Source organism: Engystomops pustulosus, chromosome 1 (assembly GCF_040894005.1).
Source record: "Engystomops pustulosus chromosome 1, aEngPut4.maternal, whole genome shotgun sequence".
NCBI lineage: Eukaryota > Metazoa > Chordata > Amphibia > Anura > Leptodactylidae > Engystomops > Engystomops pustulosus.
This window is the reverse complement of record NC_092411.1, coordinates 159,767,362-159,793,142: the sequence shown is the minus strand read 5'-3', so window position 1 is coordinate 159,793,142 and position 25,781 is coordinate 159,767,362. Positions and strand designations below refer to the sequence as shown.

At 41.8% G+C, this 25,781-nt stretch overlaps 1 protein-coding gene across 2 annotated transcripts in view; it reads right to left on the bottom strand.

Moving 5' to 3' along the window:
• Positions 1–24,444, bottom strand: part of CREB3L3 (cAMP responsive element binding protein 3 like 3) — a 39,537-nt gene extending 15,093 nt beyond the window's left edge. For both annotated transcript variants that reach the window (XM_072113205.1, XM_072113213.1), the window contains exons 1-4: positions 24,299–24,444; positions 1,761–1,889; positions 1,450–1,681; positions 368–483 (exon numbers count right to left, since the gene is read on the bottom strand). In XM_072113205.1, coding sequence (XP_071969306.1) covers positions 368–483; positions 1,450–1,681; positions 1,761–1,889; positions 24,299–24,322 — 501 coding nt within the window. In that variant the 5' untranslated portion in view covers positions 24,323–24,444. The remainder of the gene's footprint in view (positions 1–367; positions 484–1,449; positions 1,682–1,760; positions 1,890–24,298) is intronic.
• Positions 24,445–25,781: the final 1,337 nt, after the last annotated feature.

Genomic DNA, 25,781 nt, shown 5'->3' with positions numbered 1-25,781 from the left:
TCACTCACTAGAATAGTGATCAGTGTTTGTAAAAGTCCTTTCAAGTCCTTACACAGCAGATAGATAGGTAAAGGAAGCTCAAAATGTACTCTTTCCACATCCAGTGAATATTACACTTGAAAATTCAGCTTTGTAAGAAGATATGATTATTAAGTGATTGTGGTTGGAAATTGCATAAGCATTTCTTATCCATCTGCTTTCTGTGGAGGGAAAGCTTATTTATATAACCTGCCTAAAGCAGAAAGAAAGTAAGTTAAAAAACAGGACAAAATAAATGATATGCCAAAATTTTATTTATCATCTGCACTATTGACTTTTGCTCAAAAGTTTGGTTTGCTTTAAGGTTTTGACTAAACATATAGCTTACCAAATCAAAATTATTTGACAGCAAAAGATCCTTTACTGTAAGGGAGTTTGCTGTATCAATTCCCAGATGTTGAGTTTTCAGATTTTCCTCGTCATAAAGCTGCGCTGTCCACAAGTCTGAAGAAAAAGATAACATTTGGATCATCTGTCTGTCTATTTAATCGATGGCTTTTATATACACAGAAACAACGTAAGTAACTAAATCTGTTACCCAGTGCCAGTGGACTTGCACCTTGCACTGTTTCCATTGGATGCCAAAATTGCCCTAATCTGGCATACCTTATTTATTGTTGTTTTAGGTAACTGGATTGCAAAAGTATATGACAATCCTTATATACAACAAGAGTTATCTTTGCCTAAGAGGTGTCATGCTGAGAGACTAAAGGGGAAAGAAAATTTTAGATGCACCTACTTTAAAGAAGCACATATCTCTAAATCCTAAAAAATACAAAAAATAAATAGGAATAATATTTACAAATTCTTTATTGTTAAACCAACAAATATTTCTGTATCCACGTGGCGTACCATGGCATATGTAAAATAAGTTAAAATATTTCCCAGCAAAAAATATGTCAACTGAGAATGCACATTGCAGATAGATATCCAATTCCAGACTATATTATTTAACTGCCTGCATCTCCAGTTCTATAGGAAACAAAGCAGCATCTTTTGAAGAGTAAAATTAACATTTAGGTACTTTATAACCCAGAAATGATGCTCTATCTGCAGCCTCTCAACTTGATTAATCTTAGGCTAAAAGTGACTCTTCTCAGCTCATTTGCATTTGACTTTTAGGGCATTTCTAAGGAATACTGCCACTTCTGTAGAGATGAATGGAGCAGAATGGACACCACTCCTCTCAGGGAGTGACGAGGTGTCCGACAGGGGTACCTTGGACCCCATGGAACTCCCGTTCTCTTGATCTGTGGGGATCTCATCACTGAGACCCCCACCGATAAGCAAGTGAGGCCCTATCCTCTCATCACATATTATGAGAAAAAAAAACATTTTGTTAATCTTATAGGTTGTACTTAATGGACATGCATCTTTTTCCACCCTTATCTATTATGACACTTTAAATACCTGAAGGTTCATCCAGACAAATAGATACATTTTGGTTTTTGCTATCCATTTGATTATGCATGTGGCCAAGATCAGTAAAGTGATAATGGACAGGACTATCTTGTTGGTCTGATTGATTGTCTTCTGAAAGACCACTATCACTTGCAGCAGGTGACCATAGGTTTGATTCTGAGGAGGAGTCAGCAGGTGCCAGCAGGAAAGACAAAAGTTCTTCATCATTCTTAGAAGCGCTCTGCATTAGAAAAAATATATATATTATAGCAAAAAAAAACAACAATAGGGCATTAAAAATAAATTCCTTGTATACTAACATTTGTCTCACATGTCCGAAAGTGTTCAGCAGGTTGATATTCATCACGAAGAATACCATCTTCCCCATCAAAAAGTAAATCAAGAAGCTCCAAACTGTGAATACCAGGTTGATTGAATGCACTAGAATCCTGTTAACACAAAAGGAATTCATTCAGTGAGAAAATTTAGATTAAGTATAAGATATATAGAAAATGGGGCAGATTTACTTACCCGATATTGTCGCGATCCTGCGGTGCGTTGTCTGACGTGGATTTGGGTCCCGCGCGATTCATGAACATTGAGCGTCCGAGTCCCTTCCTATGTCGCTGCTTCAACGAGGTCCACCGGAGTTCACTTGCTTCTTCCCGATGCATGTGAGTGCTTAATCTTGCGACACAAATCCTTTTTTAAATTCAGCGGTTTGTGCGAATCCGTCAGTTTGTCCGCCGGCCACGCCCCCGATTTCTGTTGCGTGCAAGCCGCCGCCGATACGCCAAAATCCAATCGTGTGCGCTAAAATCCCAGGGCAATTCGGCGCAAAACTGAAATATTCGGGAAACCCGACGAAAGTGCAGTGTTCGGACCCTTAGTAAACGAGCCCCAATGTGTAGGTTCAGCACAAAAGTATATCTTCCAGTGGCAGTTAGAACAGTAACTGTCCTTCCCTACAGACCTTTAAAGAGGTTAGTCACTTTACCTTATGTTTTTTTGTAATGCATGTTTTAGTGTGGGGGCAGAATATTAGGCAATTTACCAATGTACATCTATTACAAGTTCTGCTCCACTTTATTCAAATGCTTCTGCCTTTCACCTCATCAGCCAGACATTCCTGACCATAAAATGGCCGCTATCTGTCCATGAGCAATTGCCCTGCAAGGACCTTGATCTTATATTTGTAAATAGTATCATGAGGTCCTAGCAGGGTGAAAGTTCATGGACAGATAGAGATTAAATGACCCTTTATTTGTGGCCATTTTATGATCAGGATTGTCTGACTGGTGAGGTAAAAGACAGATGCTTCGCTTTTTATATCAAGAAAGCAGAGCAGAATTATTAATACAGTGGGGATGAAAAGTATTCAGACCCCTTTAAATATTTCATTTATTGCAGCCAATTGATCACATAATAAAAGTTCTTTTTTTTGCTCATTAATTTACACTCTGAAACCCATCTTGACAGAAAAAAAAGAAATTTTTGTTAATTTATTTAACAAAAAAATATATCACATGGTCATAGGTATTCAGACCCTTTGCTGTGACAATCTTATTTAACTCACATGCTATCCATTCCCCTCTGATGCTCCTTGAGATGGTCCTACTCCTTCATTGGAGTCCAGCTGTGTTTGAGTAAACTGATTGGACTTGATAAGGACACACCTGTCTATATAAGATCCCACAGCTCAAGGTGCACATCAGAGCACATGCAAATCATGGGGTCTAAGGAATTTCCCAAAGAGCTCAGAGACAGAATTGTGGCAAGGCACAGATCTGGCCATGTTTACAAAAAAATTTCTGAAGCACTCAAGGTTCATAAGAGCACAGTGGCCTCCATAAATGGAAGAAGATTGAGACGACCGCTACTCTACCGGTAACATTATAATAACAAGCCCTGGCTTTAATCTCCACCCATTGTGGACAATAGGGTATCTCATATCACAGTCATATCTGCTAGTCTAGCCTCATAATAGTACTTTAGCAAATTGGATAGTCCTAATCCCCCCATGGACCTCTGTGTATTTTATGTATTGAGTGCTATTCTAGGATGTTTATCTCTCCAAATAAACATCATAACCTTTACCTGAAACACTGAAATATGTTTGCTTGGGATCCGGAGGGGAAAAGCCCTAAAGAAATATAAGAGCCTAGGTAGCAATGTTATTTTTATTGCTGCGATACAACCCAGCCAGGATCATGGATACTGCAACCTGGTCTGAAGATCGCTTTCCAATTTACTAAGGAGAGGGGGGTAGTTAACCCTATACAAAGATGCAATTCCCACAGTCAGTTTGACACCCAGATATGAAAAAAGAGAAACCTATAAGGTGGCCCAAATTGGCAACAGATTAGATCTCTCGTATCAAACTATTCACAAAGCAATAAAACTTAACTTTTACTATATCTGTTTAAAACAATTCATCGGCTGTCTATCATACATAAGGTAAATAGAATCAAGACACCATCAACGGTATATGTCAGCACATCCATAATTTAACAAAGGTTTAAAAAAAGGATAGCCAGGAGCCATTTTGTGGGGAGCAATCATCGGGAAAGTGATAATGGGTCAAAGTCTCGTTGACACAGACTCACGCTCATCCGAATCTGTTCCCTAATCCCCCAATTTATTGCTCCTGCCCTGACAACGACAGTCCTACAGTTGACCCCTTCCTAGGTGTGCTAACCCTAAATTGTCATGTATGTGCATTTTTCTGCCTTGCTTCATGTGTAGCACAAAACAATCATCAGGGGCAATGTCGTATGGTGCTATGCTAACTATGAGTATCTCAGATGATAAGAAAAAACCCAAAGCCATTTGTATTTTGGCTGGAGCAGTGGCTCACAAGCCGTGAACGCCTACTATGTGAATGTCTCATTGGTTACGGCTCAAACACGTTACAGGAGCCTGGTGCCGCTCACCCAATGACACAACATTGTCTCATTGGTTCTGGCACATGCACATCAGAAGGGCTGGCATTGAAGCTGAAAAACTATGTGGGTGAAGTATAGGGAATCCCAGCCGGGAATCCCGGCCTGCACCCATCATCCTTTTCTGAGGGTTTCTCAGAGATACCTTGCTGAGCGCACATCTCCACACTCCCTCTAGGGGACTTTCAAAGGAAGGCAAGCTTGGTTTGCTAGTAGTACTGCCGGTGACTTACACATCAGATTACACGAGGTTGCGGCTGATGACATCGACCACTTGCACTGACCCAAAACAGTAGTTTACTGCGTCTCCTACATGCAAGGACACATATAAAGAGCTAGATTATTGGCAGGATTTTAGATTAAACAGATTAGAATTTATACATACAAAATACCATCAGTGATTAAAAGCATCCAAAGGCTAATGCCTCATTTAACCCATTCGTTGCACGCATAACCTAGTTTCCCTCAGCAGCAACTGTCTCTGCCAGTCCCCACCTCTCGGGTTTTTGGGGACGATGTCTATACCATGGAATCTTTGACATTTAGTATCGCCATTATGACATGTGTTCACATGTCTTGCTACGGGTTTGTCCCTTTCTTTCACAATGTCCCTTATGTGTTTACCGACACGTCGTCTTAGTTATCTCTCTCTGTCTTTCCTATATATTCCATCCCATATTTGCATTCTGCTTGATAGATCACTCCAATACTCTTGATAAAAGGCTTGATTTTTTTTCATGACCTCTCACATTTGAAAGGATTTTTCTTGATTTTTTTTATAGGAGCAGGCCACGCATCCACTACATCTGTAGGACCCGCTTGGTTTTGTAGTCCCAGGCTAGGTTCTAGTTTGTCTTTGGTCCTCAGTGGCTGCGTACCAATCTGTCCCTTAGGGACCTCCCTTTTCTATAAGTTAGCTGTGGGTAGTCACCTTGGACCCCCTTTATATTAGGGTCAAGAATTAGAGTGTTCCAGTGTTTTTGAACAAGTTCTCATAGTTGTCCATAGCCATTGGTATAAGCGGTTATCAGTCTGACCCTCTTGTCTTGAAGAGGCTTTGGTCTATCTTGTAAGAGTTCAAATATATTTTTAGACTCTGCAAATCTAAATGCTTCCCTCAAGATCTTGTCAGGGTAGCCTTTCTCTTAAAATTGATCTCGTAGATCATCTGCCTACTTTAAAAAGGTCTTTTTGTCAGAACAATTACACTTAAGGCACAAGTATTAGCCTTTGAGGATGCCTTTAGTCAAGGGTGTGGGATTGTTACTCTCCCATCTAAGAAGGGAATTACTAGCTTTGCAAAACACATCTGCCTTTAGAGTTCCATTTGGTTCTCTTGATATTAGGACATCAAGGAAGGGAACTTTGTCATGATGCGCCTCAAAGGTGAATCTAAGACCCAATTGGTTGTCGTTGAGGATCAAACCAAATTTCTGAATGTTTCCTGTGTACCCCTCCATATGACTAATATGTTGTTTATAAACCTAAGCCAAACTTCGATGTAGGACACTAGGTTGTGATGGGTGTCACTGAAGACTACAGTTTCCCCTGACCAGCCCAGGAGCAAGTTGGCAATTTATACATTATTGGTTGGCAATTTATACATTATTGGTTGTCATTGTCATGACCCTGAGCCGGTGGTAGTATTTTCCATCAAATAGAAAATACTCTCGTGCTAAACAAAACCACAGACACTTCTCTATGAATTTGAGGCAGAATCGGACTTTAAGACAAAAGAGAGCCAGTTACAAAGTACCATTGAATGCTTTCAGTTCCATCTTAGAGACTGAAAGCACAGACAATTTAATAGGAACTTACAGGATTTTAGAGACAACAGGGCCTACCTACCCAAAACAAATCGGAAAGACCAGGAAATGGATGTGTCAACTACCGAAACTAAAAACTCAGAGGAACTCAAGAGGAAGGAGTAGAGGGCACTCCTAGAGGGAGACAAACAAACACTGGCTGTTTACCAACAGGGGGTTCCCTTTCATTAACCAATTGTGTCTTAGAAATCCCCTTCTTAGATAGGAGAGTAACCATCCCACCCCCTTGAAAAAAGGCATCCCCAGGGGCCAGTACCTTAGGCATAATTGTTCTGACAAAAAGACCTTTTTAAAGCAGGCAGATGATCCAAGTGATTGATTTTCAGAAAATCATTTATATTTGCAGAGTCTAGAAATATATGTGAACTCTTACAGGATAGACCAGAGCCTCTTGAACATAAGAGGGTCAGACTGATAACCACTTATAACAATGGTTCAGGACAATTATGGGAACTTGTTTAGAAATACTGGGATACTCTAATTCTTGACCCCGATGTAAAGGAGGTCCTAGGTGACTACCCATAGCTGACTTAAAGAAAAGGGAGATCCCTAAGGGACAGATTGGTACGCAGCCACTACACTGAGGACCAAAGACAAACTAAAACCTAGCATGAGATTACAAAACCAAGTGGGTCCTACAGATGTATTGGATGTGTGGCCTGCCCTATACAAAAACAACAAAAACCTTTACTTCAAATGTGACAGATCCTGAATATAAAATCAAGCCTTTATCAATTGTAAGAGTATTGGGGTGATCTATCGAGCAGAATGCCAATGTGGGGTGGAATATATAGGAAAAACAGAGAGAAAACTAAGACGACGTGTCGGCGAACACATAAGGAACATTGGGGCAGATTTATCAAGCTGTCTGAATTTCAGAATATTTCTAGTTGCCCATGGCAACCAATCAAAGCTCCCCTTTAAAATATTAATGAGCACTGGTAAAATGAAAGCTGAGCTGTGATTGGTTGCCATGGGCAACTAGAAATATTCTGACTTTCAGACAGCTTGATAAATCTGCCCCATTGTCTAAACCAATGGCAAGACATGTGAACACATGTCATAATGGTGATACTAAATGTCTAAGATTCCATGGTATAGACATCGTCCCCAAAAACCTGAGAGGTGGGGACTGGAAGAGACAGATGTTGCAGAGGGAAACTAGTTGGATTTTTAACCTATATACGTGTGCACCGAATGGGTTAAATGAGGCATTAACCTTTGGATGCTTTTCATTACTGATTTATTTTGCATGTATAAATCCTAATCTGTTTAACCTCTCTTAAAACCTGCCAATAATTTAGCTTTTTATATGTGTCCTGGCATGCAGGAGATGCAGTGAACTACGGTTTGGGGTCGGTGCAAGTGCTCGCTATCATTAGCTGCTGCCTGGTGTCATCTGATGTGTAAGTCACCCGTCAGTACTACTAGTAAAGTGTCCTCCCTTTGAAAGTCCCCTAGAGGGAGTGTGGAATGTTGCGCTCAGCAAGGCATCTCTGAGAAACTCTCAGAAAAGGATGATAGGCTGGGATTCACCCATGTCATCTGTCAGCTTCAATGCCAGCCCCTCTGATGTGCATGTGCCAGAACCAATGAGAGGATGATTCGTCATCAGGTGGGTGGCATCAAGCCCCTGTGACAACTTTGAGCCGTAACCAATGAGACACAAACACGTCACATAGGGGTCGGGGCTTCACGGCTTAAGCGCCGAGTCGTAACGAGGGCTCGGCGTCCACATACTACTGACATCAGTCACTGCTGTTTAGTCTTCTGGAGCCACTGCTCCAGCCGAAATACAAATGGTTTTGTTTTTTTTTTTTATCTGAGATACCCATAACTAGCAATGCACCACACGACATTGCCCCTGATGATTGAGTTCTGATACACATGAAACGCATCAATCAAATGCACATACATGACAATTTAGGGTTAGCACACCTAGGATAGGGTCAAGTGTAGGACTGTCCTTGTCAGGGCAAGAGCAATAAACCGGGGGATTAGGGAACAGGTTAGGACGAGGATGAGTCTGTGTCAACGGGACTTTGACCCATTGGGGCAGATTTACTTACCCGATCCATTCGCGATCCAACGGCACGTTCTCTGCGGTGGATTCGCGTCCGGACGGAATTCATTAAGGCAGTTCCTCCGATGTCCACCAGGTGGCGCTGCTGCGCTGAAGAGCATCGGAACGCACTCAAGTTCACCGGCCTATTCCTAGTGAAGGTAAGTGCAAGCTCTTACAATGCAGCAGTTTTTCCGAATCCGTCGGGGTTTTCGTTCGGCCAAGCTCCCCGATTTCCGTTGCGTGCATGCCAGTGCCGATGCGCCACAATCCGATCGCGTGGGATTCAGGGTGAAATCGGCGCAAATCGGAAATATTCGGGTAACACGTCGGGAAAACTCGAATCGGGCCCTTAGTAAATGACTCCCATCCCTATCTCTTTCCCTAGGATTGCTCCCCACAGAATGGCTCCTGGTAAGATCTATCCATTTTTTACACCTTTGTAAAATAATGTATGTGCTGACATATACTTTTGATGGTGTCTGATGTACATGTTGATTCTATTTACCTTATAACAGACACGGCTTCTTCTAGGGGTGTCCCTAGATGGTCGGCTTGTCCTTTTTACATAGTAATGTGTAGGCTTTGTTCCACAGTTAGGCCTTTTTTAATATAGCTCATCCAACACTTTAACCAGTTGAGCCAGGGTTCATTAAGATAGCAACTTGTTTACACCCGGGCATTGTGTAATATTTATTCTTTATGTTACTTCTCCATATATGTGTTGTATTTATCCATGTGCTTTTTTTATCTTCATTGGATTGAATAAATGTTCATATTTTGTACCACTGTGTTTGTTATTATTTTTTATTCATTACATGTAAAATAGGTGTGTCACATTTGAGGGGTTAGTCACTGGCCGTACACTTTCACCCTCAATCCTTTTCTTAGGTAAGGCATCTATTAACCTTATGAATGATAGACAGACAATGAATTGTTTTAAACACTTCTAGTAAAAGTTACGTTTTATTGATCTCTTTGCTTTGTGAATGACACCCATGTTTAATGCCAAGGATATGCGATGATTCACCTTTAACTGAGATATTATTTCAAATTTGTCTAAGATGTTGAATAAATTGGGCAGTGATATGAGGGGAGATGACAAAAATAACAATATATAATCTGTGAATAACATGCATTTGTGTGTCTCTTCTCCAATCTTAATGCCCTTCACATTAGGGATTGCCCCTAATTAATTTTGCCAATGGCTCCATCGCCAAGGCGAATAACGCCGGAGATAGGGGCCAACCCTGTCATGTTCCCCTAGCAATGTAAACCCTATCTAATTGGCAGACCTTCAAGCATATCTTAGCTGACGGGGTGGCATATAGTCCATTAAAGAATTCAAAATTCGTACCAAATGGGGACTCAAGAAATCGCAATATTTCTGGTAATATACAGTGGAAAACCCATCAGGGCCTGGGGCTTTTACCCCTTCCCGATGTGCGCCACAACAGTGCGGCGTGGCAGGAATGTACTTTAAGTAACAGTACGGTGCGCGGTATGTGCAGGCTCACGAACGGAGTCAGCACCATATAGAACGGGTGTCAGATGCATATTGCTGTTGACACCCTGCTATAATACCCGAGACCAGAGACTGCAGGTGTTAACCGCTTACACGCAGCAGCATGTAAGGGGCTTCTCATGTGGATCAGACCCCCCCCCCAAGCAGCAGCGGTCCGAGCATCCAATGGCAGCCTGGGGTCTGCCCATGCCCCAGCACTGCGCAATGTTGTCTGGGAGCTTCCTCAGTAGATTACATAACATGGTTAGCTCTATTTGAGCTTAAACAAGCGACGAGAAGATCGCTTGTTTAAGCCAACATGTCAGGCGAAATTTTTTTTTAAAGAATAAATAAAGTTTTTTTTAAATAAAATTAAATAATAAAGAAAGTTAAAGTCACCTAATCACCACAATTCCTTTTTCACAACTAATAAAGTAAAAACAAATACTAAATCACAAAAAGAAACCCCACATATTTGGTATTGCCATGTCCGTAACAATCTGTACAATAAATCAGAATCGTTATTGGACCGCTCGGAAAATGCTGTGAAAAAAATCCTGAAAAACAAAAAATGTTCTAAAAAGTGATTACAAGCACCAAAACGGTGCCACTAAAAAGAACAATTTGTCAAGCAACAAATAAGCTCACAACCAGCTCTGTCAACCAAAAAATACTTTATGCCTCTGAAGATATGGCAACACTAAAACAAATGTAATTTTCTCCATTTTAGGTTTTCTTCAGTAAAATTGGACAATTATAAATTATACAGTATATATTATTTTTTTCTCCATTCATTAAAGATTTTTTAAAAGACCAGCTAAAATTAAGTATTTTTAAAATACATCTAGTGTCGCAAAAAATAAGCCCTCATTTTCACAAATTGTCCCAAAAAAGAGATTGTATAGCCTTTTAACCCCTTCACAATGTGTGCCGTAATAGAAGTTTTAAAGGAAACCTACCACTTGTAGTGGCAGGTTTCTGATGGAAATACCGGGAAATACCGGGAAGTACCTGCCTGCGCCGGCTATAAAGTTTAAAAGTGTTTTAAACCGCGATACCGCGGTTTAAAACACTAACGAAAATAAGCTCCGGCACCAGCTCACCCTGAGCTGGTGCCCGGTATTTCCATAAGAAACCTGCCACTACAAGTGGTAGGTTTCCTTTAAGTGGGAGGTGAGTTGCCGGCACGGTTCAGACATGGTGTTTGTGGCAAGATGACGGCTGTCCCTGACAACCATTCAACTTTCCTTGAGAACCATAGAGATTTTGTCACACACACACACACCCCCCCTTCACCGGATTTTGCTGACGATAAGTCTGATCACCGTGATCAGGGCAAGATGGTAAATGTCCCTAGCAGCCATCCATCTTGCCTCATGGTCCAGAGTGGTTTCATGGCCACATCCCCCTTCTACCTGGTCTACGAGCGCTGCTATTGGCTGGTAGATGCAGACCACCCAATAGCAGCAACATTCAGTACAATGGATATCACAGGGATAATGGGGGCAACACACGACAATGATTGGTGCCGGGGACAGCAACAATCAATAGTAGAAGGGGAATGTATGGTGGAATTATGCCAGCTCCGATATGCCGATCTGTGCACCCACTGCTGGAGAAGGGTTACCACCTGTATATGAAAAATTTTTATACCAGGGTTCCACTATTACAATCCCTCAGTTCCTGAGGTACTATAGCTTGTGGCACTGTACGCAAAAACCAGAGAGGTCTCACTGGATCCCTTGTTAGGCAACCACTTAAAAAGGGGGACATCAAGGCACTCAGTAATCATGTTGTTGGTCAAGTATAAGGACAAGAAGAATGTTCTTATTCTGACCACAATTCATGGACACTCTACTACCCTTAGCCCTGTATGGAGTACCAGCACCACTGCCCCCATGCCAGACTGCATCCTGGCTTACAATAAATACATGGGTGGGGTTAATAAGGTGCTGAAGCTGTACATCTCCCTATGGAAAACAAAGATATGATATAAAAAAACTGTCCATGTACATTGTACAGATGGCACTGTATAACTTCTACGTGCTGTTCCAATGTGCAGGTCATGCCGTATCATTTCTCCATTTTCAAAAGGTTTAGGCACCCATTTTTAGACAAGAAGGACAGGGTCCTAGTACCTCTGAATTAGATGTCCCTGTGTTGTGCCAGGGCAACATTTTCCTGATGAAGTCCCCCAAGCTCCCCCAAGCATTTGTTGCAAAAGGGTAGGCACACTATATACCACCGTTAGACCCGGTGGCCTAACTGGGAGAGGCTGGCCCCACAACAAACTTCTTCATGGGGCCCCCCTTACCCTGAAAAAAAATATACATTTTTGTACAAACATATTTATACAATTACACACATGTATATACTTATATCTCCGTCACGCTCTACAGAGCTACAAAGGGTTATGAATAGGGCGCCACCATCTTTGTTGAGATTGCTGCTCCTCCTGCAGCTATATGGCGCCAGTGGCTCATTGTAATGAATTCTATGTAAAAATGCCCCTCTTTCCTTAGAACTGATATACAACTAAATAAACAGTAAAAATCACAAACATGTTAGGTATCGCTGTGTCCCAAAATGCCAGATCAAAATATAAAAATGGTTAATGCCAGCAGTGAACCCCCCAATGGAAAATAGCCAAATGTCTGAAACGCAACTTTTACATCACATAAAAGTGTAATAAAAAGTTATCAAAAGGTCGCACAGTCCTCAAAATGGTAGAAATGAAAACAACGGCTTATTAAGCAAAAAAATCACTACTCCCCAGCTCTGTGCACTAAAGTATGAAAAGTTATTAGTGTCACAAGATGGCGAAACTATTTTCTTTTTTGTTCTCATTGTTTTAATTATTGAAAAATATTAAAACACAATAAAACCTATAAATCTGGTATCACAGTGATTGTACCGAACCAAAGAATAAAGGAGACAAATGATTTGAAGCGCCAATTAGCATCATTACGCTGCCAGCGCTGGGACACTTACTTTCCGTCCTGTGTGCTGCTGCGGTTATCAGTGAGACAGAGCAGGTAGTGTCAGCGCCCTGCTCTGTTATGGCTTTTAGTAGTATCGGAGTGCAGTTGCGACCCCTGCCAACGCCACTGGAGAGACCTGTCCTGATAAACATGGCCTCTACATGAAAGAGTACTTCAAGATATACCATGCAACTCCAGAGTAACAAAATTTCACTTGGTCCCCTGGGTTATTCCACAACCTTTTATGCAACACATTCACAATTTCATAGCTCCCAACCGTCCCGATTTTGACGGGACTTTCCCGTTTTTCGTACCCCTGCCCCGCGTCACGGGCAGCTATGAGATTGTCACGGATTTTCCCCCCAGGTCCCGCTGTGTCCCGGCGCTGTGTCCGCATAGTAAATACTTTGAAAGTCTGAACTCACAGTACAGAATGGCTTCTACAGACATCGGGAGGGAATCCTTTTCAGAGAAGTGTCGGGCTTAGCGCAGAGCAGGGACCACGTCATCAGCTTCAGATCTGTCCATATATGGTCACTGCATCTCCTAGGGTTCCCCAGAGCAGACATCGGGAGGGAATCCTTTTCAGAGAAGTGTCGGCTTAGTGGAGAGAGCAGGGACCACGTCATCAGCTTCAGATCAGCATCTGTCCATATATGGTCACTGCATCTCCTAGGGTTCCCCAGAGCAGACATCGGGAGGGAATCCTTTTCAGAGAAGTGTCGGCTGGAGAGCAGGGACCACGTCATCAGGTCAGATCTCTATCTGTCCATATTTGGTCTCCAGGTCTTCCCCAGACACAAGCTCTTTATATAATTAAATTAAATAAAGTTTTGGCCAGGCTGAGATTCGAACCTGGGACCCTCTGCACCATAGACAGGAGCTTAACTAACTGAGCTATAAGCCCGGTGATACAGAGCTGAGGATTTCTGGTAACTAAGACATGTTATCTGCCATTTACACTGTGACACAGACTAATGCACTGATATATAGAGAGGGATCTTCTCAGAGGTTATTATTGTAATTATTGAGACTATTATTATTATTATTATTATTATTATAAATTTTATTATTATGGAGATGATTATTAATAATGGTAAAAATAATAATAATCATCTCAATAATAATAATAATAATAATAATAATAATAGTCTCAATAATTACAATAATCTGAGAAGATCCCTCCCTATATACCAAGGCAGTATATAGTTCTTAGTTACCAAAATTCTTCACTTGTTAATCACTGAGGTTATAGCTCAGTGGGTTGAGGCGCTGTGTTATTATTGTACATGGACACTGCAGGTTCTGGGTTCAAATCCCAATGAGGATAATTTATTTATTTTTTTTAATTATGATTTTTATTATTTTTAATATGGCTAAAATTTGGGGCGTGGCCAGGGAGTGATTGGGGGTGTGGCTTAGGGGGATCGCCGCGGCACGCTACGCGTGCCGCCATTTTGTCCCTCTTTCCTTTTCCCAAATGTTGGGAGGTATGCAATTTACACAATTTATGTCCAACCTTTGTTATGTCCAACCTGTGATATCATTTCAGGAGAAGGAATTATTGTAACAACTGTTAGGTGAAATTGGTCACTATACCCCCTGATTATTTCCTTGATGGCTGTAGTTTGCAAACTTGTTGGTTTTATGTTTTTTATGTTTTCTTTTTCCCCTCCAAGACTCAGGATTTGTTAGAACATTCTTTGAAATGCTCCAAGTTCTGTCTAAAATTCAAATCGTGCTTAAGCGTTTAGCATTTCATGTTAGGTCATTTTCACATGGGAAAACATGGCTTCCTAGTCAGAGAGCTGACATTTCACAGTAGCACAAACTGTGCATGATATGATGGACAACAAACTTGTGTATTTCCATAAAAAATTGCAATTTCCATCTTGGGCTTCCATTGCACATCATATTTGGAAACCACCTGTATGTTCTATATGCTCACTATACCACTTGATAATAAACATGTTACAACTTGCTAAGTTCTCCAAGTGGTGTACTTTCCAAAATTGGGGTTACTTGTTGGGGTTCTTCTCTGTTTTGTACCACAAGGGCTCTCCAAATGCATTCTGACACATTAAAGGATTTCTGGCAAATTTGGCTTCTAAAAGGCCAACATCGTTCTTTCTCTCTACAGTGCGCCCATAAAGTATTTTATATGAATGTGTGGGGCAATTCTACACTCAGGGGAAATTGTTTTATAGATTTGGGAGTTGTTTCATCTTTTATCCAATGTGGCATACAAAAATTAGGGCTAGAAATAACTTTTTGGGAAAACTTTCACCTTTTTGGGGCCTAAATGGATCATATACCAAATAATACACATATTACACCATGTAAAATTCTCTAAGGGGTGTCAAATGGTGTCATTTGTTGGGGTTCTCCTCTGTTTTAGTGGCACTAGGGCTCTCCAAATGCATCCTGACATGTCCCTGGTCGCAGGTGCACCTGTCTGCCTCCCTCTGCCCCTGGAGCCTGGCGGCAGCTCTAACCTTACCTCGTTCCAGCGGCAGTGTCCCCGCTCCAGCATGCACGTCCCTGCCTCATAGGGCGAGCGCTGGCTCTCAATGATTTATGGCCAGCTCACCGATGATTGGCGCTGGCCGGCCTTCCTCCCTGTTAAATTGCCGGACCCTGCCTGTGTCCCGTGCCGGATCTTTGAGCCTTGTGCCTTAGAGAAAGCATGTTTCCCCTTCCCAGTGCATTTAGTGTGATTTTCTGTTGTGACTCTGATTCCGTTCCTGACTTTGCTCCTCTGCTGCCAGCCCTGATCTGCTGCTTTGTTCCTGACTCCAATCCCATGCCACCTGTCCTGCAATTAGAATCACAAGCACATCATGCCATCTTTTTTGAGAAGGTTTTACCTCTCTTTTTAAAACCATTGAATTAATTATCTATACATGTGAGAAATCACCTTATTAAGTGCAGAAGCGTTTATCAAAAATTCTATGCCTCTATCTGATTCCAACATAAACCTACTTTTCTCCTCGAAACATCCAAATCGAGTAACAAACTCATCAAAATCACATATTTGAGAATTATTAAAAATTTTGTGAAAAAAATCTAACAATTGAAATCCAATACCCCCCCCCCCCCCATCTAGGATGAATCTAAATTCATTAAAGTGATAGTTATCCCTTATTAGAGTGAACAAAAAACTACCCTGAATACCCAATATTTTTTATACGTTCCCCAATATCTATCTAACAGCTCTGCAATAGGAATTTTTCTGTACTTATTGTACATTAGTTCCCCACTTTCCAGAAGAAAAATTCTGTATTTCCTGTACTAAGGTGAACCAATTTATCATAGGCACTGCAATTCCTTCTAGAGGCTAAAAAAGCCATCTGTGTGGCTACAAAATATCCCAAAAAGTATGGAACCCCAAGGCTTCCCATTTTTAAGAAATAACACAGCGAAGAAATCCTGATCTGCGCTCTCTTCTTCCCCCATATCAGGTCTCCAATTAACCCTTCCAATAGTCTAAACAATTTCCTGGGAAGATAGACCATAGACAATTGATAGAGAAGCTGGAGAAGAAGCAGCATTTTCACGATACTAACTCTATCTGATCTGGAAAAAGGCATCTTCAGCCAACCTGAAATACTCTGTCTAATCCTAGCAATAAGGGGCATAATATTTAGTTCAACAAAACGTTCCAGATCTGCTGAAACTCTGATCTCTAAATACTTAAAAGACTCTTCTTTTGAGATAACCGTAACTTCGGATCGCACCTCCTGTCCATCATCATCAAGAGGAAGCAAAATTTTCCCAATTGATCCTCCAACCAGAAAAAAAAACAAAACTATGAATCAGATTGATATATACTCCTTTCTCTGTCACAGTTTTCATTGATACCAGCCCCTGAGGCACAGATAAAGCAGAAAATAGTCCCAGGTACTGCTGTCACTTTAAAATATCTCTGCGCACATCAAGTCCTGGGCTGTCTGGGACTGCAGGAAGATACCTGGAATCATCTCTGGTGATGGCCTGAGTGCCCACAGAAAGGGCTCTGAGTGCCGCCTCTGGCACCCGTGCCATAGGTTAGCCATCACTGGTATAAACCATTGATACACATCCTTGCTGTAGGAGAACTAAACATAGTCTTCACCCATCTGATGTAGTAACCACTAACCCAAATCTTTCAAAAACCTTCCAAAGATATCGCCACTCTACCCTGTCGAACGCCTCAAAGGAAACCTACCATTTCAAATGGTAGGTGTAAGCTGTAAACACCGAGCACCAGCTCAGGGTGAGCTGGTGCCGGTGCTTAGTTTCGTTAGTGTTAAAACCGCGTTATCGCGGTTTTAACACTTTTTAAACTTTATAGCAGAAACTGCTTCGGCGCTGCGTGCGCACGATCGTGCGCGCGCCTACATAGGAAATGCCGCAGGCGTTGCGCGCGCACGGTCGCGCGCAGCGCCGAAGCAGCTTCTTCTATAAAGTTTAAAAAGTGTTAAAACCGCGATACCGCGGTTTTAACACTAACGAAACTAAGCACCGGCACCAGCTCACCCTGAGCTGGTGCTCGGTGTTTACAGCTTACACCGACCATTTGAAATGGTAGGTTTCCTTTAACAGGGACAAGGACAGGATGGAGCAGCAACTCTCCTCTCCTAGTTAGATGTCTGAAAACAATCTATGTAAATTGAAGCTGGTTTCTCTAGATGGGATAAATCCATTTCGATCAAGATGGACAATAGCAGAAATCACCTTCTTAAGCCTAATGGCAAGGATCTTAGCTAAAATTTTGACATCAGTGTTTATCAAAGAAATGGGTCTATATGATCCCATTTCTAGCTAATTTTTTTCTTTTTTTCAAAATTAAAAAAAAAATGCTTCAATAAATGTAATTGAACCATTAACAGAACCATAGGAGAATGCTGCAGTAAAGACCACTTTCATTATAGGAGCCAAAACTTTAGCATGTTTTTTTTTTTTATAAAAGGCATACGACAAACCATCTAATCTTGTGGTTGAGTCTCAGAAGCAACAATTGGAGAGTTCAAAGAGTCCCTCTGACAAAGAGTCCCTCTGACATATATTATCGATAGTGTCCAAATATTTATCCAATTGTACATCCGAGTATTCCACCTCTGAGTTATACAGAGTTTGATCAAAGGCCCTGAAACCATCTAAAATATCATCCCGTTCTTGCACTGAGGTTCCCTCTAAGTTAACTATAGAGTGGATGCCATGGCAACTATTACCCTTTTCTTATTATGTTTGCCAATAGTTTACCAGGCCTACTCCTTTCCACATAATAACTTTGCCTTGCAAAGAGAATTTTGTGTTGGACCTTCTCTTTCACATAGAATGTATAGGCAGATTGAGCCTCAACAAACTGATCCCTCTTCTCTTCTGTAGGCGTATCATACAGTTCCTCCTGTCTAGTAACCCTTTTTAGTTTTTCTTCCACCTGCTTAAATTTCCTCTTTTTCCAATTTATTTTTTAAAAAAGATCCCCCACAAATGAGATTTCAATGAAACCCTGGGTTGCTACCCCCCTAGTTACTATCCCAGAAATATTGTATCATTCTTGATATTTTCTCCACATTGTCAACAGCCAATGGGGGTTTAATCTAAAAAATTTCCCCCTGGCCAATCGCACCCTTTCCTCCATATTAGTCAAAAGAAAAATCTGAGTATGGTCATAAATTAATATAGACTCATACTTCATTCTTGAAATAAAACCGTCATTGCTGATGTATAACTCGATTCTGGAGTGGCTAAAACAAGAAAAACAAGAAAAAGTAGACCTATCGAAATACTTAATACCCTAGACATCCTTCAGATTGCAGAACTCACAAAAGGTTGAATAAGGACCAAGACTCCTCTAGAGAATGTGGATCCTCATGAGTGGAATGTAAAAGAGGCCCATCTTCTATCCAACCAACCCTTAGTCTCTGGAGTGAAGTGTGTCTCCACCAGGCAAAAAATCCCTGGAAGATGTCAAACTACAATATCATTCACCATACAGCGTTTCCGTCAATCATTTAGCCCTCTGACATTCCAGGCGAAAATTTGTGTTGACATACTTTATCCGTATAAGAAGGGGAAAAATACAAATCCCTTGAAATCTCCATATATTCAACTTTATAGTTTTACCTGGTATCTAAGCATGGCTACAGTGAGTCGAGGTGGGCGTGGCCTCCTCGGGCTGAATCTAGCAGCTGCTCTTCATCCTATCTCTGTATGCAGCTGTAATGTCATGTGACCAGGGTGACATCATCGCAGGTCTTTCAGCTTTTAAGCATTAGAAAACTGTACACCAACCATATATCTCATGAAATCACAGCATATTGTATCACATCAAATCACAGCTGCCTGCATGGAGAGAAGTAAAAGTCCATGATAGCTGCTGCGATTGTTTTATGTGGTCAGATATAAGCATTTTAATGACTGCTTCTTGTTTCAATGGGTTCTGGGTGAGGGTACCGTCTGCTAGCCTAAGCTTGGGCAATGCAGTACAGTTCCATCTGAGAGTCAAACGTCTCGCTAACAAAGTGCCTCGTTTATCACTTTGGGAAAAGAATTTATGACACGACCACCATAAACTCTTTTCAGCACTACTATTGAGGCTAAGATTAAGCTCTGCTCTCGCCGACTCCAGCCCAGCTCGTAGAGTAGGGGGAGGAGCGGCTTTAAATCTGGCAGTAAATCAGCAAAGGTCTCTCTCTTTAATTTTTAGATTTACCACTGCTTGTTTTTTTAGGCTAGAGCCCACCTCAATAAGTTTACTCCTAATATGATTTTTATGTGCCTCCCAGTGCATTATTGAATCCAGTCTCCCCTGTACCTCGGTATTCAAGACAGCTCACCCTTAACCAAAAATTTTCTTATATGACAGGAGTGATTTGTTAAAGACCCATTTAAATTCTGACCTATAACCCCCAAAAGAGTCATGTCACATCAATGGATTCATGGTCTGACCATGGACTAGCAAGAATACGAGCATCTAACACTCCCCCCTAACACAGAGGATGGGAGGAGAATGTGAGTGTGAATTGCATGGGCCACTGAAAAGTAAGTGAAATCTCTTGTGGTTAGATTGCATTCTCACGAGACACATATCAAATCATGTACATGTAGAAATTTGGCAAATCCCATACTCTCAGGGGTTGGAGGCAATAATGTGGTTCCGAGTGAGTGTGATTTATCTAAAGAGAAGTCAAGGGTAATATTAGAATCACCCGCCATTATGAGGGGCCCCTGGATCAAAGGGCTTGCACATACCCACATTCTCTTGAAAAAAGTAAGTTGATCAGGGTTGGGTGCGTTATAGTTGAGGTGTGTTACTGGAGTGTTGAGGATTGTACCTGACAGTATTAAAAAATGACCTTCTACGTCTGTGTATGAGCTCTGCACCAAAATTTGAAAGTGTTTGGAGAACCAGATGCCTATCCATCTATGCATGGTAGTATCACAAGCGAGATGGCTCTGTGGGAAGATCCATAAAAGTAGTGTGGCTGTGAAGAAACAGAAATATTAGTTTCTTGTAAAAAAATAATGTTGACTTCCAGTTTTGGCGTCACTGATGTATGAGCATGAGTTTGAGCGCTCCCTCCCAGCTGCCAACTAAATGACTGGACTCTCCCAGTAAACGGCCTCCATCCCCATCAAACTTACCCCTCAACACATTGAAAGTAGGGAGGAGTTGTATGGACAGGTTTGTCGTGAAGACGGGAGCAGCTCCAACCCCCTTACAGAAGTGGTCAAAGATGCTGGACAACAACGTGCAGGGTAAAATGGCGCGAGACACACAAGCAGCAGCTAAAACTGCTGGGCCCGTCAGACGCAGAGGCATCAGAGCTTGACTATGGGCAACCACCCGCCAAGAACTACACGTTAACTACCGCAAACTAGCGGCCGCGGTAGGCGAGCACTTAGCACCTGAGATCACTAACGTCTTATCAGTGTCAGTTTGGGAAGCTCTTTAATATCTTCCCCAAAAACGCTGAAAACATCACAGCAATGTAAAATAAGATACATAATCTGAAAGGCGACTATGACTATGTCCTGAATACAGCTCCCCCTTAACAACCATCTATAACAACCTTCTAGGAGGCCACCCATCGCCAACCACAGCATCAGTGGCACACATGAAGGTAATTCCAAAACAGGGTAGGTACTTGTTATCTCCAGGCTCATATATGGACCAAGACTAGGACAGTACTAACTAGAGCATGGGGCATAGGGCACCAACATATTCAGGGTAACCTGGTCAAATAGGCTTTGAGAAGAATAAGTGTTGTAAGCTCATAATACGCCAAAGTCCAGTTAAATGTGTAATTGGGTTAAGTGACACCCTTGCACAAGTAAGTGATGAATGATACTTGTATAGAACTGTTGTGAATATAACAATACAGGCAGTCCCCCGGTTATGTACAAGATAGGGTCCGGAGGTTTGTTCTTAAGTTGAATTTGTATGTAAGTCGAAACTGTATATTTTATAATTGAAGTTCTAGCCAATTTTTTTTTCTTTTGTCCCAGTGACAATTGGAGTTTCAAAATTTTTGCTGTAAATGGACCAAGAATTATCAATAAATATTCATTACAGACACCTTACAGCTGATCATTGCAGTCTGGGACTATAGTAAAGCATCCAGAGAGCTTCACCAGAGGTCACAGTGGGCAAAGGGGTCCGTCTGTAACTATGGGTTGTCTGTAAGTCGGTTGTCCTTAAGTAGGGGACCGCCTGTATTTGTACTGTGTTTGTTAATTTGTCTTCCCCTGAAAAATTAAGAAAATTAATTGAAAATATGTTTGGAAAAAAATGTCTACTTTTATCGACTTATAATATAGAAACACCTTTCTGCGGTTCATGAGAGAGTTAAATCCCTGTACGTTGTATGAAACCACAGCATAGGGAGAGCTGCGATGGGAGTCAGCCATGGGACTGGGGGTGACACAGACGATCAATCATTGCGAGACAGACCTGGACAGAACCCAGGGATGGGAACGGGAAAGGAAGGGAAGGGGTGCACACAAAAAACCGACAACATCAAACATGAGACAATATATTGTTACATTCCAAACTCGAATGTACTAGGAGATTTAAAAGGCTGGTCACTGCCTCTGGATTTCAGGTAGGTAAGCTTGATGTTTTGCAGATGCATCAGAGGTTTTGGATTTCTTCTGCTTATGCCATAAGAGATAATGGTGGCAACAATGTTCTGATCTTGTTTATGGGCCAACAGCTTCTGTAAGTAGGAGATTCAGCTAATAAAGAAGAAGCTCTACCTCCTGAGACATTGAAAAGGAATGAGTATGGTTGTGGAGGTAGAATAAAAGCTTAAAGGGGATATGGGATAGAGTGGCTCTGAAGTACTTGAAGGAGCGGACACAATGCTCTTGAATGATTGAGGGTGCTATATCCGCAAAAATCTGAACTTCAGTGTCTATGAAAAGAATTTTAGAGGATTTCTGCCTGAAAATGGGGTTTCACAATGATATCTCTGGGTAACCCCTCAGACCTTGCTGCCAATAAGGCCCAATGTGCCCCATCTACTTCCAAATAAGCGCCAGTGACATCAGGGATGAGCTGTCTTATCAATTTCTTTTCAATAGTATGCAGGTCGGTATGCGCTTCAGGCGAGCCCTGTACGTGAAACTTATAGCACCTGGAACAGTTTTCTAAGTCCTTAATACAAGCATTTGCGTCTGAACATCTGCCACAAGCTTAGAGTTTTGATTAACCCTTTTGATGTTGCCCTCTAGTTTAGCTTCGATAACATTGTCCCGCAATTTGTGGAGATATCGATGGACTTCGGTGGTCTACCCACTGTAGATGTATATTGGTAAATTACATAGATATTACATAAACATGAGGTAAAATGGGCAAACCCTTTAAATCCTTAGTAATTTTTTGCTTTCTCCCCCTTGTCGTAGGCTAGAAGCAATAATATTTTATTTTTCTGTTAATGTAGATATATTAGGGCATGTTACTTGCAGGACTATTTGTAGATTTTAATGGGGTTTTCTCATCAACGCAAGTAAGGCCCTATTGATGGGATAGAGCCTCACTTGCGGAACAGTATGGGGGGGGTCTCAGTGCTGAGACCCCCACAGAGCATGAAAACAAGGGCGTACGTTGGACCATTATGCTCCATTAATCTCTTTGGAGCTGGAAGAAATTACTGAGCTCAGTGATCTCCGTCAGCTCCAATGGAGCAAAATGGTCATGCGCGGCAGTCTGCTCCTCTAGCCTGCCAGAGCGACGGGTCCATCATTTTCGTGATCTGTGGGTGTCTCATCACTGAGACCCCCACTGATCAGCAAGTAAGACCCTATCTTTAAGTTTGTGGGAAAACCACTTCAATAGACCCATTTGGGTCGCATATGGATTACCTTTTATAGAATGGAAAAAAAATTAAAATATTGGCCCTTTTCTTTTAACATTTTGCAGTATTCGCCACGCAGCGTTAATAGCTAAATATTTTTTTTTATTCTACAGGTTGATATGATTAGAGCAATAGGGGAGCAATAGGGATGGAGACAGGCAAAGTGGCTTATTGGGTTAGCAGCACCTAATTATGTACAATACACATGGGGAATCCACTAGGTAAACCCCTGGCCATGGTTCAGAAAAAATCGATTCACAGTATTATTTTATGGATATTTAAGGAAATGCTCTCCTGGGGCATAGAGGGTTGTCTTTATTTTTGGAAAAAAAGAACATTTGAATTATTGTTTTAAATACTATTCACAGGTAATAACTTGCCATTAAGCAGGAAGCTATTAGTTCTTGGACTTTGCTCCCAAAGTGTATGCGTGTATCATGCATATGAGTAACACAGGGTCCAAAGGAGAAAAAATGAAAAACAAATGTTTCTAGTTGAGTCTATGTAGATTGCAATACAACTTGATAAGAAAAAGGGAAGACTTTCTAAACGTATTTTTCACAAAAATGTATGTAAAGGACACACACATAAATACAAGTATGCTTGCTGTTTATATAATGAAGTCTAATTTGAATAATGCCACAGTAGAGTAGTTTCATCAAATACTATAGTAGATGGATAAGTCATAAGGATAAGACAATTACAGTTATTTCCCAGTATAAGCCCTTTAATGGAGTCAATTATGTTATTTTCTCTATTGAAATTCTTGTGATAAGCTGCCATGCCTGTTTAATAGCGTATGTGTTCTTGTGTGGAACCCATTAAAACAATGGTCCAAAAATGTAACCAATAGAGGTTTAGGTACTAGGTAAGAGTTTTTGCTTTTTCTATTTTGAAGAGAACAATTAACGAGATCTCTTTTATGACCCCATTATCTCAGGATGCCCCACTGGGGCATGAAAATATTGTTTATTAACAAAACACAGCTCTATGAAGCTTTTCACACAGTACAAAAACATCTAAAACAAGATAAAATATACATTTCACTATTACACAGTAAATGCACCCTTAGGAAAAGGAGATGCTTTGTATATAGTTCATAGACATCAACCTGTAACATATACAGTTACGCTAGTTTAAAAAAAAGACTTAACTGACCATTCAAAAAAATAGAACAAATAGTTACAAAAAACATACCTGGATCTTGACCTCCATGTCCATGTCATTCACTAAATTGCTATTTTTATGTTCCAATTATTTTTTATGTCTCCGGTATATTTTCTGAACTGTTTATGCTCCCACCTTAGCTCACTCCAAAATAACTTCCTTCTTCTGTTTGTTCACTTCCCTCCCCCAAGTGTATTTCACCAGTATTGAGTAACAAAGTGTTCAGGATCAAAGTCCCCCTAGATGATATCACTTTGACCTTTCACATATAACACTGTACTAGTAAGTGTCCTTATTCCAAAAAGTGAAGTCAGACATAAGACATTACTTAATAGGAAAATGTTTATTTAAAATATGTAAATAGAATATTATTGAATTATTATAGATTCTATATTAACCTTTAAGGATAAAGTCTAATTATGGGTTAAATGGGGTTTTCCAGGAAAGTAAAATAATTAATAGTTATAGACTGCTCCCTGCTACACTACCAATCGCAGGTAATGCTACTCCAGGTCCTTGCTACACTACGGAAACACTTAGAAAGGTTTCTCAGGGGGGCGTGTCCGGATGCCGAGAGGAGAGGACGCGTGTTAGACCAGCTCCGTCTCCCGCGGGTCCCTGCAGCTACATACCGGCAGCCTACCTAGCGACATGGGCAACAGGAGGAAGCCCAAGCTCCCCGCAGTCTCCCCGGAACGGTCCGGCACCCCGCAAGTACCCACATTAGTGGAATATTTTACAAGAGAGACGCGGGCCGTCTCATCCAAGATGGCGCCGCCGCGTGCCGAGGCCTCACAGCATGAGGACTTTCCCCCTCTTCCGGCTGCGGGCGGCCGGGAGCACATGGCGCAACCCCCACCTTCACATCCCCCAAGACCCTCAGAAGCAGGGAGATCAGCACGGGACCCGGGCCCCCCCCCAAACACAGGGGATATTAATGCTGGCCGAGAGAGGCCTTATCATGAGGCCATGCTACAGCCTCCACTGCCCCAACCACCCCACACAGGGGCGCAGCAAGGGGGCATTGCACACTGCAGCACGGAGCCTCAGGCTCAGACCACCTTCCAGGCAGTGCGCACAGACGCCCAGGAGCCATGCCACCAACTCCTCATTGACCTGGCTCTCCCCCCCGGGCCTGTGGGCCTGCTACCAGACTTGCATGCTGGATCCCTCTCTCTCTCCCGCCCACCCCTCTCCACCTCAACCCCTGCCACAGAGAGTCTCTGCTCCGCTGGATCGGACACATAGGGGATCGGATCCTGATGCAGCGGAATATGCTGCCACCCCGCAAGCACTGCGGTTATCATCACCCCACCGCTCCTGGTCCCCTACATCAGACGGCTCCTACGCCACTGAACCTCCGTCTCAACCACCTATGGATTGGTGGACGCATGTTCACCAACTACCCACTAAGTTGGACTTCCAAGCTCTGATATCAGAGGTTAAAGAAACCTGTAAATCAGCGATAGCGGAAGTACGCAAAGATATACAAATGGTGGCCCAAAGGGTTGAT